Source organism: Hermetia illucens, chromosome 5 (genome assembly GCF_905115235.1).
Source record: "Hermetia illucens chromosome 5, iHerIll2.2.curated.20191125, whole genome shotgun sequence".
Taxonomy (NCBI): Eukaryota; Metazoa; Arthropoda; class Insecta; order Diptera; family Stratiomyidae; genus Hermetia; species Hermetia illucens.
The window spans coordinates 107,861,376-107,882,096 of NC_051853.1; the positions used below are offsets into that span (position 1 = coordinate 107,861,376).

The following is a 20,721-nucleotide window of genomic DNA, read 5'->3' on the forward strand; positions in this document are numbered from 1 at the left end:
TGTGGACGTCGCCATGAATGTGTTGGGGTTGTGCAATTTTAATACAAAATTCAAAAATAAAATTGTTTAACGAATTATTATAGTAATCAGCATCCACAAATTTCGATGTTCGATAAATTCCGTGCAGTGGATATAGCGATGACTTTGACGGCTGTCAATGTAAACGCCATTGTCGTTTGACGGTTATTTCCCAGGCGGAATTGGAAGTTGGTTTATTTGTTTGGAATGGATTTCGTGCTCTTTGGACAGTTTTCATTGGAATTAGTAGTGCTTTCTTGATGAAAATGGAATACGTCTACACAAATTTACTGAGCACTGAGGACATGCGGCGCATACTAAAGCAGGTGAGATCCTTCGATACAATGCGCGGTTCCCGTGAACTCTGAGTGTAATCCATAAGAAAGTTCTCCTGAAGTACTATCGGAAAAGTATGGGCGCAAATAGTGAAAAAAGTCTTTGCAAAGCCTCGGTTGTCATAAGCCACAATAACACGAACTCGAGAGATATCCCTTGTGGATACTGGCTCCCAGCGGGTACTCAGTCCTCCCACTTCTTAAACCAGGCATATTCTTAATCCCTCCTTGTTTGTAAACCAATAACAAGAATCTATCTAAACTAAATTCTGCCCCTAGTAGCCTATAAGGTCGTTAAACTTAGTTAATAATACACAAAAAACCCTATAAACTCTAATTTTTACGCACCCTTTCTCCCCTCTCCTCTCCTCTCGCACAGTTTTATTTGATACCTTTAGGGGAAGCTAAGCTAACCAACCGAAACGTTTGGCTGACCTTACACGATCAGTAGTATTTGTTGTTGATTTTGTTTGGTCTGCGAGGTCCCGGCAAGCTAACGATGCAATGCTGTGACACATTGATCCGACTTACGATCACGAGAGATGGCAAGAGATACGCAATGGCAGGCTGTTGCCAATGATGCCAACGATTCGACAAGCTATGAAGCAATTCGTGGAAATGTTATTAGAAAATGCAGGGCAGGGAGATTGATTGGATCTCCTTATTTTAAAGTCGTAAAGAGAAACCAAAAGGAAAAAAAACCAAAGTTTGCGACTCGTATGATCATCATCAACGGCGCAACAACCGGTATCCGGTCTAGGCCTGCCTTAATAAGGAACCCCAGACATTCCGGTTTTGCGCCGAGGTCCACCAATTCGATATCCCTAAAAGCTGTCTGGCGTCCTGGCCTACGTCATCGCTCCATCTTAGCCAGGGTCTGCCTCGTCTTCTTTTTCTACCATAGATTTTGCCCTTATAGACTTTCCGGGCTGGATCATCCTCATCCATATGGATTTAGTGTCCCACGCACCGTAACCTATTGAGCCGGATTTTATCCACAACCGGGCGGTCATGGTATCGCTCATAGATTTCGTCATTGTGTATGCTACGGAATCGTCCATCCTCATCTAGGGGCCAAAAATTCTTCGGCGGATTTTTCTCTCGAACGCGGCCAAGAGTTCGCAATTCTTCTTAGCAAGTCTCCGAGGAATACATGAAGACTGGCAAGATCTTGTCTTGTACAATAAGAGTTTTGACCCTATAGTGAGACGTTTCGAGCGGAACAGTTTTTGTAAGCTGAAATAGGCTCTGTTGGCTGACAACAACCGTGCGCGGATTTCATCATCGTAACTGTTATCGGTTGTTATTTTCGACCCTAGATAGGAGAAACTGTCAACGGTCTCAAAGTTGTGTTCTCCTATCTTTATTCTTCCCGTTTGACCAGTGCGGTTTGATGTTGTTGGTTGATTCGTCTTCGGTGCTGACGTTGCCACTTTGTCTTGCCTTCATTTATGTGCAGCCCAAGATCTCGCGCCGCATGCTCGATCTGGATGATGATGTCGATATCGTCAGCATAGGCCAGTAGTTGGGTGGACTTAAAGAGGATCGAATCTCTTGTATTTACCTCAGCATCACGGATCACTTTCTCGAGGGCCAGGTTAAAGAGGACGCATGATAGGGCATCCCCTTGTTGTAGACCATTGTTGATGTCGAATGGTCTTGAGAGTAATTATCTCCTAATTTCGTTGGGATACTGAATTCTCATATGACCGTGTACAGTTTCACCCTGGCTATGCTATCATAGGCGGCTTTAAAGTTGATGAATAGATGGTGCAACTGTTGTCCATATTCCAACACTTTTTCCATCGTTTGCCGCAGAGAGAAAATTTGATCTGTTGCTGATTCGCCTGGAGCCTCTTTGGTATGGGCCAATGATGTTCTGGGCGTATGGGGATATCCGACCTAGCAAGATAGCGGAGAATATTTTATAGATGGTACTCAGTAACGTGATACCTCTATAATTGCTGCACTGTGTGATATCTCCCTTTTTATGTTTGAGACAGATAATGCCTCGTTGCCAATCGACAGGCATTGGTTCGCCGTCCCATATCTTGAGCACGTTGATGAACCACTTGGTGTAACTGGTCGCCTCCATATTTAATTAATTTGGCTATAATTCCATCGGCTCCTGGCGACTTATGATTTTTAAGCCGATGAATTGTACGGACTGTTTCTCCTATACTTGGTGGTGGCAGTATTTGTTCGTCGACTTCAGTTGGCGGGACCTCCAACTCGCCGATGTTCTGGTTGTTCAGTAGTTCGTCAAAGTATTCAACCCAATATGCCATTCTGTCAGAAATCAGATTTCCCTCTTTATCTCGGCAGGATAAGCATCGAGGTGTATAAAGTTTCATCCTGCTGACTTGTTGGTAAAACTTCCGGCCCTGGTGCGGTTAATTGAAGTAATAAAAACTTGTTGTTTCTTTTTCGTTGGTGTGGGTATTTATTCTTGCAAAACAAGTTTGCACTGATGAAGGAAACAAGTGGTTCCCGAAATATCGGTATTTGCAAGAATAAATACCCACACCAACGAAAAAGAAACAACAAGTTTTTATTACTTCAATTAATTAATCGTTGGAAACACCGCATAATTTCACTCTGACCTGGTGCGGTTGCTCCCTGTACTTTTAGAGTTCACAGACTTGTTGGTTCTCCCAAACTGAAAACTATGTATCATATATATAGGCGGGCCCCGGACAAAAGGATATACCCTCCGAACTTGACTGTGGGGGCTCCGGGATTCGACTGGAGATACTCCAGAGGGAGAATTGATATTAAGCGGGATGAACTTTGTAAATATGTACACATTGAACGGGTGCTGCTTTTCCTCCAGTTGTAACTTATACATATGTTATTATGTTATTGATACTGAGTCTGGATACATCGAGCAGAGAACGATCAAAAGCAATCGCACACGTTGATAGGAAAATTCAGGAGGTTACACTGATTTATGAAGACATCCAACTAAGATCGAAGGGAGTATCCTCCCGGGAGTCACCAGAGGCATAAATTAGTAAATCATCAACATATTGAAAAATTTACACTTTGCGGGACCATTTCGTGTAAAGAGAGTTCGTATAAACGTTGAAGATTACTGGGCTAAGAACATACCTTTGGGGAATGTCACTGTTTATCAGGCCCTATTCCTATTTCGCATGATGTTCCATATCCATAGGATGATGTCTGAAACATGATTCCTATGAAAAGGGGCAGGTCCACCTCTCGTAGGTCTTAATGATGCCCAGGGACAAGAAAAGAACGTGTTTTTCGTGGCTCTTCTCAATGGCAATGCGAAGTAGCAAGTGATTGAGACAAGAGTAGGTGGACCTGTGTCTCCTGTAAGCAAAGCTTTTCTATAGGAGCAGGCGGAGGTTCTCAAGAACTAGGACAAGCCTAAATTTAACCATGGCATTTGTTAATTTAAAGATCTTGTTGAGGTGTGAGATCGGCCTAAAATTGTTGAGATCCTTTTTAAGATTTGCCGTTCTTAGGGATCGGGACTAGTTTCACCTCACGGTCTGGTGCTCGTGTCGATTGGTTCAGCCACTGGAGTAGATGATCCCATCCATACCATGCGCAGGGCGCTTTTTGTGTCTTCGAGGACCTCTTGGAACTCTTGTTGGGAAAAAGGTTGAGAAGCGAAGGGGATTTCATAAGTCAAATGGAAGGATACGGGGTCATTGTTATAGTATCCTTTTATAAGGTTCAGAAACTGAAGACACTTGATGTCATCCCAAGAATCCATCAAAAATGGAATGATGAAATTACTGACGGACTGACGTGTTCAGGGTAAACAAGAAGACAAAAAAACAGTTTTGATACATGTATTTAAAGATTCGACACATTCGGAAGTCATATTTGAACAACTGCACTACACTCAACTTATCATCAGTCCAGCCAGACTGAGCGATTTTATATAAAAATTTAAATTTTCATCAGGTTCACAGTCATTGCCATAAAAATACCCTAGGCGACCAGTTTGCTATAAATTTCTCATCCTGACTGATGAAATACTGGTCGTTTAAGGTCAGCTTTTGATTGATTTTGGGTTGGTTGAGGAATGACTTCTATTTCAAAAGCGGCTTCCCAAACTTTTGTTGGTGGGCAACAATAGTGCGCCCATTTTCTTGTTATAGCTATTCTCGATTGTGATTTCTGACCATAGACAAAAGAAGGTTTCAAAGTTGTCGTTGGAGTAGTGGCGTGACATGTTTTGATCACATCCGAAATGATATCCGCGATCGATATGGAGTTGCATCGATCGTGGAAAAATTACGAGAGAGGCGTCTTCGATAGTATGGTCACACAATTCGCGCTAACGAGAATTCAATCGCTAAGATTGGTCTGAACATCGAAGTCGATGAAGGCCGGCCGAAAGAAAGGTGGCTTAAAACGCTGGATGAGAATTTGAAAGCCTCGCGATTGCATCCAGATCAGGCATTTGATAGATCTAAATTGCGAAATCGACCCCACTTGTGAACGGAACAACGGCTGAAAAAAGGAAGTGCTATGGAGGTTGTTGCCTTCGTTTTTGGTGCTGACGTCAGCATCATGTACCTGGTCGTGTCATTTATGTGCAGCTCAAGATCTCATGATGCCTACTATATCTGGATTAAGGCAGCTTGTACATTTCGGGGTGTTTTTTTCATTATGTCAATATCGTCAGCATAGGCCAATAGTTGCGTACACTTAAAAACAGTGGCGCCTCTTGCATCTCCTTGTCTTAAACCGTTGATCCTTTTATCTTGCCTCGCACATTGGTTGGAGTGAGTCTAATCAGTTTTACTAATTTAGTTGAGATACCCAATCTCTCAAGCTCGTGTACAGTTTTAGCGTGGCTAGGTTGTCGTAATGACGATATTCCAACAGTTTTTCCGTCGCGCGGCAGTCTAAAGGATGGAGAGAATCACTTGTTTTTTTTAAATATTCCAAAAAATATAGTAACTACTGTATTGTTTTTAATTTATTTACATGTTAAGTAAACAATTCATTCATTTAATATTTGGTGTGATGTCCTTTCATTTTGCAGTATTCATTTATTCGCCTTGGGAAACTATCGCAGAGTCCAAAATTATAGCTAAGTTGCCTTTTCCGGACACATGGTGAATGTCCGATGTAAACTGGCTAAGCGCCGAAATTGGCGAGGAGGAACGTTGTTGGGCCGCGTTAGAGTTAGAGAGTTATGGCCCGGATTATGGTCGGGAAGCATGATGAACGGCTTGGCTTCAATGGAAAAACGAAAATACTTGATGCGCGCTAGTAATTCACTACCATAGGCGCTGTAATTCCGTTGAGGGGGATTTAACTGTTGCGAGAAAAAAACCCAAAGATTGTTAGCTTTGGTTCACCAAATGGTGAAGAGAAGCGCTTACTGCAATGTCTGAAGTATTGACAAGCATGGCCTAGGTGTGCATCTTGTTGAGGAAGTGCCAAAAACGTAGCATTTACCAGCTATTGCCTGGTTGTTTCAAACGCTTGGACGGCTGCGTGGACTACACAACCTCCCGCGTTTCTCTGGACTTAAGACAGGAAGGTAGGGCTTTAGTTAGCCTGGTGGCGCCGCCAGGATTGACCGAATGGCCAGAAACTTCACCTACTACTGGGGAAATATGCACTTTTCACCGTTAAGAATTAGGCCATTGTCAAGGGGACGTTGCAAAAAATATACTCCAGATATTCTAAATGCTCAGACTCGGTGGAAGATGCGACCTAAATGCCATCCAAGTAGACTCAACAGAAGCTCAAATTTCGTAGTACAGAGTGGATGAATCTCTGGCCACCTTGCACAGGCTAAAATTCATCTGAGTGAACTCGAAGATTGTGGGATTTATCAGGGACTTATGATGCATATCCACCAGCAGCCCATAATAACACAGGAAGTGGACGCCTAATATGGGGACACTAATGTCAGCCAAAATGAAGCGTCACGAAAAAGTCCTACACAAGCCAAGATTTATGTCTACTTGCCTGTAGCTGTAACTTATGATGAAATTGTGATGTAGAGTTTACTAATTTCAACTACTATGAGCAGAAGTGCATGGGCTGGTACATTTAATGGCTTAAAGCTACGATGGTACCAGCATACGCCTGAATTTAATGCGGAGCACGGCTATCCGAACGTCCATTTCTTCAATCGGACGATGAACGTGTTCGCGACCGCTCTCTCGAACGCAAAACATTCATCGCCGCCGTCAGTATGACCACATTGGCCGTAGGCACAGCCATTTGCTTCTTCAATTCCGCCAGCTCGGCGGCTTCGTGCGACACTTTCCAACACTTTTAATTTAGTCGCGTCCGTCATGATGCCCGCCCACTGAAGGAACCACATTTCCGCCGCCAAAACGGTGGCACCTTAAGAGACATCTCCACGGAATTCGAAGAGCTGTTTTTCACCTGAATTTCGCTAGTTAATATCGGAGAAGTTTGTCAAATAACATTTTGACCGGAGTCATTGGTATCGTCTGTGACGGTGCCTTGTTTCTTCGTCGAGTTGTAATGTTCGCCGAGGCTGTACATTAATCGATGGGACATTAGGACTAGTGGAGGACCGAGGAATTCCGCTTCGCCCTGGATTGTGAGCGGCTCGGTGCCTTGATTTCCACCTGTCTGTCCCACACGTGTTGCGTATCAAGTCGCAGTACTTCGAAAGTTTCTCGTCGGTGAACAAATCGCTCCGGGTCATGTAGCAGATGAGAGTGTCGTTATTTTCTCGGATATGATTGGCAGTTTCGTTTCGAGAATAGCGGATATCGTGCATTTTGCGTTCAGTCACACCCAACTAATGGATAACTACGATGTATAAGCAATCGTCATCGGAGAGGATCGAGTAGAAGGCTTTTGGACTTTCGTTGCCCGAGATTGCACTTGTGGTTGATTATCTATTCTGGTGTTCCACTGTCAGGAAGAGGTTCGACGACATTGGATTGTGCGTCGACTGTCATCTATGCACTTTTGTTCAATTCATTCAATTCTTGAACGTGTCTAAGTCAATTTCAAGCTTGGCTATCTAATCAAGAACTCCTTTTCGTTTCCTATCACTTTTCTTGAGAAATTGGATTTTCACTTCGAAATCCTTACGTTCTTCCCGATGACGATTTGATATAAACTCATTATGATTGCCCTCATCTATACTGTATGCCACACGTCTATGTAACAGTTATTGTTCAAGCGCTTGAATACTAGCAGCTATTCATGCTTCGTGGATAATTTCTTGAATATTTTAATATACCGAGGTCGCTACGAAAGAATCGCCTAAGACCCTTACTGAGGTAATCATTTCGCCACACTGTTATAACTTTATAAATAATAGTGTGATTTCTACCAAACTTGGTAATATCGTGCTCTATATTGTACCCTATATTACTGCAAATTTGATTCTACGATAAACTTAAGGGGGGATCCAGTCGATTTTCAAAAAAATATGGTATTATAGCATCATTAATTTTACTTAAAGAAATATCGGTATAGACACCATATAGTGGCATCTTCATGATTCTTTTCAGATTTTTCGGCCGAGCAGTTTCTGAGAACGAGTTCGTGAAAGAAATTATTACTTTCCAGTCCCCGCATTCCCCCATTTTGCATAATATGCCAGAGCTTTGGAAAGTGGCTAAATTTGTTCACCGAATTCACCCTTAAATTCAACGTGCAGCAGTGTAATTCACCCCATGTGTGGGGTTCTACAGTTCCCATCGAATTTCATGTCAATTGATAGACTAGTAGCTTGCTTCAAACTACAATTTTTATTTTTCAGTGTATATATATTTCGGGAGCAGCTTACCCCCTTCAACAGAACAAAGCTTCATGTCAATTGTTATAGTCGTTTCTGAGAAAACTGCGTATAACAGACACACAGACAGCGACCCGATTTCTTCAACAAAAACTTAAAAACCCCTTTGATTACTAAGTGAAAGTATAGGTAGGAGTAGATCGCATATGGATAGATGGATGCTAAAATTAGTGGGCGTTTCAGAAGACGTGTGTTGTGGACTTTGCTCTCGTTTGATTATATCGATTTTGGTTTGATATCTAACGAAATATCGAGGTCGCATTAAGTGAAAACACAACTAATCGTCAATCGTAATCCTCAATCAACAGAATAGAATAGTAAGAATATGCAATCCTGTAAGTATCCTCAAAATAGGGTTCTTTCGACATAGAAGTTGTACTAATTTGTTGGATTGGCAGTTGTTTAAAAGACAAACTTTTGTTAATAGGGATTATAGGACAAGTAGCCTCCCAGTCTTTCCACAATGCCTAAGAAATTACGATAAGTCGAATGTGATTGTTGCCGGGATAGGATCTAAGAGATTTGAGTGAATATTTTAGGAAAGAGATTTTGGGATTAATTACTTTTCTTCATTTTAATTCTAGCCAAGACGTTGTTCTACCCAATCCCTGCGCATCTCATTGTGGTAGTCTCCTAGCCATTGCTTAATTAATTCCTATGTGCCTGCTGCAAAGTTATCGTGAATAAAACTTCCTAACACCACGATTTGATTCGAATGCTATTAAAGACCGACGACGTTTTTCCGAATGCAGTCTCGCCCATAATATTGATATTCTTTCAAAATTATGGGTTGGAAAAGCATTCCTAGATGTAAAGAACTTACCAGAAATAAGCTCGACTTCTGCGCCGCAATTCGAATTTTTTCATCTTTCCAGAAGACCTGAAAGTGTTCAAATGTTGCTTCATGTGTACCTATACGATGTTCGCCGCGAAAATTGAACAATTTTCATCAAAATCATAGCTTTACTATTGGTGGCGAAGATTTGTTGATGTTTCGAAACATGAAAAAATGTAATGTATGAGTGACCTTTGATGTTAAAACACAACCAGTGACCTATTACGAGGTGCCCGTGTTGCACCAGGCACGGAATAATCGATAGTAAATTATATTTTTGTAGATAACTTGAAATTAAATTCAATATTCGTCCTGTCTCCCGATTTAAAAACATCCATCTATAAAATTTATGTGCATGTGTACTAACATTACAACTTCAAATTCTTAGAGTTTTAATTAGATTGGATTTCTGGTTATGCGACTAAAACAATAAATGTTGATCCCTTCGAAAAAAGTCATTAAAAAGACGGGCTTCACTAAATACCATAGTTTAGCGACGATATGAGTTATTATAATCGTTAATATTGTCGCATTGATCGTTGGATTTTTCTTCCATTACAATTGTTTACTTTTTATTGTTCACTGGGTCTGAATTTATTACAAGAGCTGTAGCTGTAGCGAAGGTGGTTGAATTTTAGCCTTTCGATTCTCTTCTCTTCTCTGGTTTCATTATTGTTTTTTGTGATGAAAATGAAATGAAATGGAAAGAAAAATTACATGGATGTTCTATTCTTCGCAAAGAAGTAAAAAAGGTTAAAAAGCCGAGGCAACGAGTTTGAGGACTGATGCTCAACCAATCCGTTGATCGCAGACTGCACCAACAATGATAACTTCCGGACCATAACCAGGTGCCAATTATAATATTCTAATAGGCACCTAGTTAGGGTCGAGTAATTATCATTGTTGGTACAGTAAGCAATTAAATACATATGGGAGAACCTGCCTCCAACGTCGTATGGAGAAAGAGAATGGAAGAGATCTAAGCTGGAATAAGATCGGATGAAAAAGAAGTTAGGTTCAGTTATTGACAAACACATTTAATTAAAATTCACCCAAATAAAAAACTTTTCAGAATAGCTTGGATTAACTCCTGATAATATTTCCTGTTTTATATAAATATAGTGGAAAATCTATCCTTCGTTAACTAAAACAAGTTGAGATCTTTCATTTGATACCCCATCTGACTACATTCGGTGAAGAAAACTTGCGATCCTCCCTTACACTCAACGTTGAACAATGTTACTCACGGCATGCAAGGGGATTCACAGTTGCCGTATCAGTAGGAGTAACCGTTTCTAGGACAATGGGTGTGAGAAACAGACAGTAAATCGATTTTAATAAGGTTTTGTTTTCAACACCGTAAAGACATTTGATTTTGCAAACAACGTGCAATAAAAGGTCATTCACCACAGTTCAGTATCATCATCATCATCATCAACGGCGCAACAACCGGTATCCGGTCTAGGCCTGCCTTAATAAGGAACTCCAGACATCCCGGCTTTGCGCCGAGGTCCACCAATTCGATATCCCTAAAAGCTGTCTGGCGTCCTGGCCCACGCCATCGCTCCATCTTAGGCAGGGTCTGCCTCGTCTTCTTTTCCTACCATAGATATTGCCCTTATAGACTTTCCGGGTGGGATCATCTTCATCCATACGGATTAAGTGACCCGCCCACCGTAACCTATTGAGCCGGATTTTATCCACAACCGGACGGTCATGGTATCGCTCATAGATTTCGTCATTGTGTAGGCTACGGAATCGTCCATCCTCATGTAGGGGGCCAAAAATTCTTCGGAGGATTCTTCTCTCGAACGCGGCCAAGAGTTCGCAATTTTTCTTGCTAAGAACCCAAGTTTCCGAGGAATACATGAGGACTGGCAAGATCATAGTCTTGTACAGTAAGAGCTTTGACCCTATGGTGAGACGTTTCGAGCGGAACAGTCTTTGTAAGCTGAAATAGGCTCTGTTGGCTGACAACAACCGTGCGCGGATTTCATCATCGTAGTTGTTATCGGTTGTGATTTTCGACCCTAGATAGGAGAAATTGTCAACGGTCTCAAAGTTGTATTCCCCTATCCTTATTCTTGTTCGTGCTTGTGTTTGACCAGTGCGGTTTGATGTTGTTGGTTGATTCGTCTTCGGTGCTGACGTTGCCACCATGTATTTTGTCTTGCCTTCATTGATGTGCAGCCCAAGATCTCGCGCCGCCTGCTCGATCTGGATGAAGGCAGTTTGAACGTCTCGGATGGTTCTTCCCATGATGTCGATATCGTCAGCATAGGCCAGTAGTTGGGTGGACTTGAAGAGGATCGTACCTCTAGCATTCACCTCAGCATCACGGATCACCTTCTCGAGGGCCAGGTTAAAGAGGACGCATGATAGTGCATCCCCTTGTCGTAGACCGTTGTTGATGTCGAATGGTCTTGAGAGTGATCCTGCTGCTTTTATCTGGCCTCGCACATTGGTCAGGGTCAGCCTAGTCAGTCTTATTAATTTCGTCGGGATACCGAATTCTCTCATGGCCGTGTACAGTTTTACCCTGGCTATGCTATCATAGGCGGCTTTAAAGTCGATGAACAGATGGTGCAACTGTTGTCCATATTCCAACAGTTTTTCCATCGCCTGCCGCAGAGAGAAAATCTGATCTGTTGCTGATTTGCCTGGAGTGAAGCCTCTTTGGTATGGGCCAATGATGTTCTGGGCGTATGGGGCTATCCGGCCTAGCAAGATAGTGGAGAATATCTTATAGATGGTACTCAGCAACGTGATACCTCTATAATTGCTGCACTGTGTGATATCTCCCTTTTTATGTATGAGACAGATAATGCCTCGCTGCCAATCGTCAGGCATTGATTCGCTGTCCCATACCTTGAGCACAAGTTGATGAACCACTTGGTGTAACTGGTCGCCTCCATATTTAACCAATTCGGCTGTAATTCCATCGGCTCCTGGCGACTTATGATTTTTTAGCCGATGAATTGCACGGACTGTTTCTCCTAAACTTGGTGGTGGCAGTATTTGTCCGTCGTCTTCAGTTGGCGGGACCTCCAACTCGCCGATGTTCTGGTTGTTCAGTAGCTCATCAAAGTACTCAACCCATCGCTCTAATATGCCCATTCTGTCGGAAATCAGATTTCCCTCTTTGTCTCGGCAGGATGAGCATCGAGGTGTATAAGGCTTCATCCTGCTGACTTGTTGGTAAAACTTCCGCGCCTGGTGCGGTTGCTCCCTGTACTTTTCTAGTTCACAGACTTGTTGGTTCTCCCAGGCTTCCTTTTTCCGTCTGTGAAGTCGCTTCTCCGCTCGACGGAGTTCGTGATAAGTCTCTGCGCGTGCCCGCGTTCTTTGAGAATGCAACATTACTCGGTATGCGGCATTCTTCCGTTCCGTTGCTAGCTTACATTCATCGTCAAACCAGCCGTTCCGACTCCTTTTGCGGCTGGGGCCAAGTATATTTGTGGCCGTATCCATGATAACGTTCTTCAGGTGGTTGTGAAGATCATTAGTTGATGCCTCATCTCCAGGTCCTCTATTGACTGCGGTTATTGCGGCATCCATTTCCCTCTTATAGGTGTCGCGGAGGGTTGTGTTGTGGATGGCTTCAGTGTTCACTCTCACCTGATTGTCAGAGGGGATTCTAGGTGGTATTGTTATTCGAGCTCGGAGCACCATGCCAACGAGATAGTGATCCGAGTCTATATTGGCCCCCCTATATGTTCTGACATTCATCAAGGCTGAGAGGTGGCGGCGTTCGATCAACACGTGGTCAATTTGGTTGAAAGTGGTCCCGTCTGGAGAGGCCCACGTATGTTTGTGGACCGCTTTCCGCGCAAACCAGGTACTTCCAACAACCATTTCGTGTGACCCTGCTAATTGAATAGTCCGCAGTCCGTTATCATTTGTTTTTTCGTGTAAGCTATGGGAGCCAACGTATCGCCTGAATACGGGCTCCTTCCCTACTTGGCTGTTAAAATCCCCAAGTATGATTTTGATATCATATCTGGGACAGGCTTCGAGGGTTCTTTCTACTGCCTCGTAGAAGGTATCCTTCTCCGACTCTGCAGTCTCCTCTGTAGGGGCGTGAACGTTTATGAGGCTTATATTTCTAAACTTGCCTCGCAAGCGCAGAGTGCATAGCCGTTCGCTTATACTTTCAAAGCCGATAACAGCAGGTTTCATTTTTTGGCTGACTAAGAAACCTACTCCGAGCACATGGTTTACTGGATGGCCGCTATAATATATGGTGTAGTGGCTCTTCTCCAGGAAACCGGTCCCTGTCCATCGCATCTCTTGCAACGCTGTTACATCAGCCCTATATTGGGACAGGGTATCGGCTAGCTGCTTATCAGCTTCATCTCTGTACAGGGAGCGCACGTTCCATGAGAAAATGCGCAAATCGTTGTTCCTTTGTCGTTGCCGGGTCCGTCGTTTAACAGTTCAGTATGGTCATCTCAAAACAATAGGAAACTTAAATGTCTTCCAGGAAAATATCAATGAGGAATTGAAAGTATTTTGGTTCTTGGTTTAGCTGTGTATCAAGGAATCAAAACGAAAACTGTCTTGGTATCAAAACGTCAGCACACGCTTCGAATAGGCATCGACGGTTTCTGGAATGTATGCATCCTTTTTGACCTTGGTGTCAAGGGCCCCCAGAATGCTTGCTTCCTACAACTTGAGCGAGAATTCCGGGGTATCCGTTGGAAGCTCTGGACATAAATAAAGTGAGATGTAGGACTCTGCAGATTATTTGCGGCGAATCCGAAGTCGATCCAGTGCTAATAGTGCAATCGAGGTTTTATGGTGGTGCTGGTCCAAATTAAGTAAGGTCACAATTCTGTAGTGCTACATACCAATGGAGTTTTTCGATATATCGGTAATGGATGTTTCTATCCCCATCTGCACGATTTTTAGGTGAGACCAACAAGTAACATTCTGATGGATCATCCGAATGACAAGATGGGCGCTAACATCACCTCCACCGATATGCGCATATGGTGGAAAGAATAGTTGAAGAAAGAAGTTTTCATTTTTTAATACAATTGAAGAATATAATCCCTTTCCAGCATTTAAACCTTTAATAGATTACTTATACTAATCTGTCCACTTAAACAATCACAAATATACCTGTTTGTGATGGAATTCGAGCCCAAGCAAGAGGTCAAGATCGCACAACTGACGCCCCAAGCATCTCCACCATCTTACGGTCCTGATAACGCCTTGTTGGATATTTAATGGAGAGGCATGACCTTGGTACCGGTGGATAGTTCATAAATTGCTGCAATTTTCACAACCTCAAGATTAGCATTCCACTGTCTTCTGAATGCGTATAACCAAATACGTCGTGAGTGACGTTATCAGTATCGTTTTCACTCAGGGTGAACAGTTTGACAGATGGAGGAAGCACTTCATCACAATTCATAATCGTATAACATTGGGAGAAGTTGTACCTCTCATAGATGATAAGACTACTCCAAACAAGCACGCAGCCGTTGAAGTTTCTGTAAAGTTGCTTTTTCACCTTATGTAATAATCCTGAGAACCTGAAATTTTTCTTAGGGGGTAAAAGAAGGGGATGATAGTTAAGATTCTGAACAACGGTACTAGTCTTAGGAGCAGCAATTTTGCTGTTTCCTACCGCCGTAAAGACATCAAAAGCATCAAAGAACACTTCGAAAAATGAATCAACGACTGGTTTCTGCAGCAGTGACCTTAACACTCTTTGCACTATTGTGGAGCAATGTATAGAGTTTTGTATCCCCGCTTTATTTGCTCTTCAGCGATTTTTAAAAGGGTTTCAGCAGCGTGAGTATGAGTTGCGCAGGCGTGGTATTCTGGAAAAACTAATAATTTTCTTCATTGGGGATGTCCTTCATGCTACCTTGACTGGGAGATGTGGAGGGATTCAACGGAGCACACAATCTTTCTTTAAGGGGGTCATCCCGTGTGCCGGATCCGCGGAATCGAATTTTTTTTTTTGGCATCAATTATATCTAGAAATAGTGTAGAATATATAGGCAAAGTGATTTTTCGATATTCGAAGTCATTCGGAAATTATAGTGCTAAACACGTAATAAGTCACATGCCAGATTTATGTCGACCGCCGTACTAAAGTGCGTATTGATCGCTCCGAATGACATTCAAATGACTTCACTAAAAGGAGAAGAATGGAATCCAATGCTGTACATGCGTTCCTTCAAAAAACCTAAGGTTTATGGATTACGTATATAATTTTCACGACTTATCCAGGACATATTTCTACGGTCCGCAAACTAGGATAATTGCGATTCATTCAGTAGTTTTTTTTTATTCATTAAAGACGTCTTAAAAAAACACCAAAATTCACAAAAAAAAAGTTTCACGCCGCCAAAAATTTATTATAGTTTTATAAATTTATAATATTTTTTAATAATCCTAGTTTGCGCACTGTAGTTAAGTCTTGACGTTAAAATGCCGTTTACTTTTTTCTTTAGGTCGATCGAAGCGCCCTCTAGCGTGGCAGCAGAAAAACACCCTTTTTTTGGAGATGGGTGTCTAATATGCTCCGTATTTCAATAACGCACAATGCGATCGGGCTGGAAAAATTACTATGCACGTTCAAGATATTAGTAAATCTATGGCGAAAAAATCGTATTAGTATCTTTAACCAGTTCTTCACAAAAATTTTTTTAGGAAAGCGGAAAAAACGGCCTTCACACGGGATGACCCCTTTAAACACTTTAGTGTTTGTTAAATAACACAGAAGATAGAACTAACTGTGGGTGCGACCTTATTCTTATGGAGAAAGTCAGTTCTTTTAGGTACACTTTTCTCAAAAACTTGCATTTTATTTACCGAGACATTCTGGCAACTTTGAAGAATAAGTGGAAGTGAAAAAACGGCAGTAATTATTCGGCAGAAAAATGCAACTTTTTCCATTATTTCAAGTAGTTTAGATTATATTAAACTTCATAGAAAAAATAAAATATCCAGTAAGGCATGCAAAATAAAACATAACGTTTACATCACTGGCTTTTAAGAAACGAAGCTATAGATAAAGCGTTTCCCAAACTATTGACTTGTTTATTAAAATTGGAATAGCAGCCACTCAGATAAATAAGAAATGTTTAAACTTCAAAATCTAATGTATAAATATGAAAAAGAAAATGGGAGGTTTAGAGAAAATAATTAACGATTTAAAAATGAGAATAGCACGTACATACAATCGTAATCGGAAATTAGTAGAATGGAGCATATCGTCTCGTCTTGATAAAAATTGACAAGAGCACTATCAAAGTATGAGATTTGATGTTTAACAAATGGTTGCTGTATCTGAATGGATCATGTGACTAAACTGTAGATTCAAACTGCACTACACTTTACTGTACTATTTTTACCACTTCTTGTTATCACCATCTTAACTTTATTAGATTGATTTGTCGAATCATTCTATTTGCCACTTAATAGAAATTGTCGATTAGTAATATACCAGATATTAAGAGCAATTTTAAAACACACACCTCGATCGCTTCGACTTGAATGTTCTAGCAGAACTAGTTTACTCTACATTCTTTCATCATAAAATATTTAATAGATATTCAATCCAAAGAAAAATTTTACAAATGCCTCTTCAGTTTATTGTTTCATTAATTGTTCTCCTTTGTTTTTGGCATCCTTTCTAAACACCCCGTCAGCTACTTTATGATCGGGAATTCCACGTCAAAGTCTGCTTTACATTCGGATGAATGAATGTTTGGTGTTAATTGGCTTTAATATGGCGCCGTCTTTATGATCCCTATGATATTCCCCGTACAACATGTAAGAGTAAGCATAAATCCATTTTAATTTCGGAACTAATTTTCAGGAAAAGTACAGTTTATGGGATTGTTATATTTTAGGCCTGCATTTCCTGATTCTATAGAATTGTAAATATTATCTGCTATTTATTATATAAACAAATCTTCTCCGTTCTTTTTACCTTCCACAAGCAAACAAGGCGAAATTTAGAAAATGGGGATATAATTCAGTTCTGACCATAAGTAGCACGCTACTTTCTTTATGTTAATTTATTCGAGCTAAATTTTACATTCACCAAAGTTTCAATTTGACTCGATGTTTGTTTTCAGTACTCATAAAATGCACATTCGATAAATCGTTAATCAACATTTAGGTCACTGAATAGTTTAAGGGAGATGTGTATTTGTGTAACCTAAATATTGGCTGCGTTCCTGTAAATTGCATATTGTCGGTCATTTTTAATACAATTGACATTCACCCAATGTTCATCGAAATTCTATAATGAGTGAGTTGATTGATATCGAATACGAGTCGAACCTCTAGATAGTACATAATTCTTGCAGGAGAATTCCAAATGGTTCATTGGTATAATTTAACGGATTTCATTTCGTGGATCGGTACGGAATTGAGTATGTTCGAAGATCACAAAGTTCAGATTCAGTTTGCTCCTAAAGGTTGCTCCCCTCCCACACTACTTTTGTTTCGATTATTCCATTTCGAGATTTCTGGGGTTGCGGATAATGGGAGGCATGAAGTAATAACTAAACTACTAATAATAACGGAAAAATTGATAATGGTAAATTTGCCGAGATGCCAGTGAATTGATGGCAATGAATTTTTGGTGGATGACTTTAATATTCATCTTCAATTGATGCACACGGCAACTAACTGAAATGTTAATTACGGAAAATGTTCATCTCTGAGGTTTAGACATCGGTCAATATCGTCATTCTTATGATGTTGGCCTATATTGTGTCGATTGTTGGCCCATATTTTTTCTCTTTACATGTAGGGAGGGATCCCACTAACCTAGGAATTAAAGTGTAAATGTACCAAAACTGAAATTTGAATATAAGATGGTCGGGACTCTCCATGCTATCATAAATGGTTCATTCCCCCGCAGTTCCATTATATTTATTTTTTTCTGCCATTTCGGGCGTTGGCCTTTAGGATGTCTTCCCTCCAACCATCTGGAACCTTCAATCACGGCCTCCAATTCTCAAATCCGAACAGTGATGCGCCGTCTTCATCAACAGAATCTGCGCAGCGCTTTTGAGGTTTTCCTTCAGCCCTCTCTTTAAATACCTTTTTTGTCCGTACGCTGAACGTGGCCAGCCCATTGTGACTTCCGAAGTTTTATTAATCTGGAGACTTCGGGGTGGTCAAATATTTCATAGCTGTATCTGGTGTCCGGATGGCTCAAGTGGTTAGAGCGCTGGGCTATCGTAGCGGAAGGTCGCGGTTCAAATCTCGCTGGGGGCAGAGGAGTTTGTTATCGTGATTGGATGTCGGACACCAGTCGACTCAGCTGTGAATGAGTACCTGAGTCAAATCAGGGTAATAATCTCGGGCGAGCGCAATGCTGACCACATTGCCTCCCACAGTGTACTGTGGTGTACCGTTACGGTCTTGAATGAAGTGCTCTAACACACTTCAAGGCCTAGATCCAATATGGATTGTTGCGCCAACGATTATTATTATTATGTATCTGATTCGCTTCTCGTTTATCTCCTGTTGTTCTCCTCAGGGCCCTCCTCCCGAAGGTATTGACCAGTTTTTCGGAAGTTTGTAGGGTCTGTAATTCACATCCGTAGCAAAGAATACGTTAGAAGAGACTATTTGCAAGCTGAATTCATCGTTTTATTTCGTCAAGTTCATTTACATTTTTCGTCAGTTGTACGCCTAAGTATATAAAGTTGCCTACATTTTCTAGGTTGTACTCGTCAATAATTATGTTTTATCAGAGTGAAATTATGCGGTGTTTCCAACGATTAATTAATTAAAATAATAAAAACTTGTTGTTTCTTTTTCGTTGGTGTGGGTATTTATTCTTGCAAATACCGATATTTCGGGAACCACTTGTTCCCTTCATCAGTGCAAACAAGTTGTTTTTTAATGTTATATCAGTTTGGCGTCATTTTTAAGGTTTTGTGTAAAGCGAAGCCTTACTAAAATCAATTTATTCTCTGTCTGCCATACGCATTTTTTCTCGAAAATGGTTGTATCGATTAACACCAAACTTTAGGCAAAGATGAGAACTGTGAACGCTGACGCATACAATGTAATGTACGAATTTGAGGGGGTCATCCCGTGTGAAGGCCGTTTTTTGACTTTTTTTGAAAAATTGTTTTGGAGGACTGGATGAAGATAGAAACGTGATTTTTTCAACATACTATGTTTATTGATATCTCTACGACGAGACGATATGCTCCATTCTACTAATTTCCGATTACGATTGTATGTACGTGCTATAGCTTCGTTTCTTAAAAGCCAGTGATGTAAACGTTATGTTTTATTTTGCATGCCTTACTGGATATTTTATTTTTTCTATGAAGTTTAATATAATCTAAACTACTTGAAATAATGGAAAAAGTTGCATTTTTCTGCCGAATAATTACTGCCGTTTTTTCACTTCCACTTATTCTTCAAAGTTGCCAGAATGTCCCGGTAAATAAAATGCAAGTTTTTGAGAAAAGTGTAGAACTGACTTTCTCCATAAGAATAAGGTCGCACCCACAGTTGGTTCTATCTTCTGTATTATTTAACAAACACTAAAGTGTTTAAAGGGGTCATCCCGTGTGAAGGCCGTTTTTTTTTTTCGCTTTTCTAAAAAAAATTTTGTGAAGAACTGGTTAAAGATACTAATACGATTTTTTCGCCATAGATTTATTAATATCTTGAACGTGCATAGTAATTTTTCCAGCCCGATCGCATTGTGCGTTATTGAAATACGGAGCATATTAGACACCCCCGTTTATTGATATCTCTAGTATATGTGATAAATTTTTCAGCTTAATATCGTAGCTACTTTTCGGAATACGTGTCAATTTATGCACCCATCTCCAAAAAAAGGTGTTTTTTTGCTGCCACGCTGGAGGGCGCTGTGTTCATCTGAAGAAAAAAAACTAAACGGCATTTTAATGTGGACAATATTCTACGGTCCGCAAACTAGGATAATTAGAAAATATTAAAAGGTAAATTTTTCGCGGGCTTTTAAACTTAATTTTTTGGATTTTGGTGTTTTTACGGCTTTTTTTATGAATAAAAAAGACGACCCGTCCGATTGCAATTATCCTAGTTTGCGGATCGTAGAAATAGGTATTAAAAAAATCGTGAAAATTTCAAAAGAATTTGGTCGGATAGATTTTGAGCTATGGTGGCAGCCGATTTTCAAGATGCAGTTTCGAGAAAAACGCGTTTGAAACTTTAAATGTCATAATCAACAGTAAAATTTTAACTCAGCATTGATCTGCTATACTTGGTCCATAGAGAGCACCCTCTGTTTCTTTAAGAAAGTCTTGTAAGGCCGATTGTTGCTCTCTGGTTTCAATTCTGACTCTTTTAGAGAGGTCAGTCGATCGTCGTTCGGACCGTCAAAATCGCGCTTCAATTAGGTGGTCGGCATAAACCTGACATATGTGACTAACTTGGCATCCCATTGTCACTAGGATTTTGAGAATGCCATTGAATCTTTCACTGAAAATAATTACAGCCAGAAAAGTGACTATTTCTACATCCTTGGCCCCAGAATGAGGGTGTTTAGGAGCGAAAGTCCAGATCAATGCATTTAACGACTCATTGTTATTCTGGGTCTCTGCTCCTAAACATCTGTTCAAGAGATCATCTCATGACAAATCTTCATAAATTGGTTTAATGATGTTTGATCCTCTTCAGTCAAAGGTGCCTTCTCGTGGTGGAAACTATCCAGTTCTCCTTTAGCTTCCGCTTTACGCCATTTGCACCAACTGTCC

At 40.9% G+C, this 20,721-nt stretch overlaps 1 protein-coding gene and 1 long non-coding RNA gene across 2 annotated transcripts in view; both read left to right on the forward strand.

Moving 5' to 3' along the window:
- Nucleotides 1-145: 145 nt before the first annotated feature.
- The window catches only part of LOC119657524, a 30,343-nt gene continuing 9,767 nt past the window's right edge, over nt 146-20,721 (forward strand). The window contains exon 1 of the mRNA XM_038064468.1: nt 146-344. Coding sequence (XP_037920396.1) covers nt 279-344 — 66 coding nt within the window. The 5' untranslated portion in view covers nt 146-278. The remainder of the gene's footprint in view (nt 345-20,721) is intronic.
- On the forward strand, nt 7,859-9,021 carry LOC119657525. Its single transcript, XR_005250144.1, has 3 exons — nt 7,859-8,055; nt 8,107-8,271; nt 8,326-9,021. It is a non-coding gene; the product is annotated as an uncharacterized LOC119657525 (long non-coding RNA).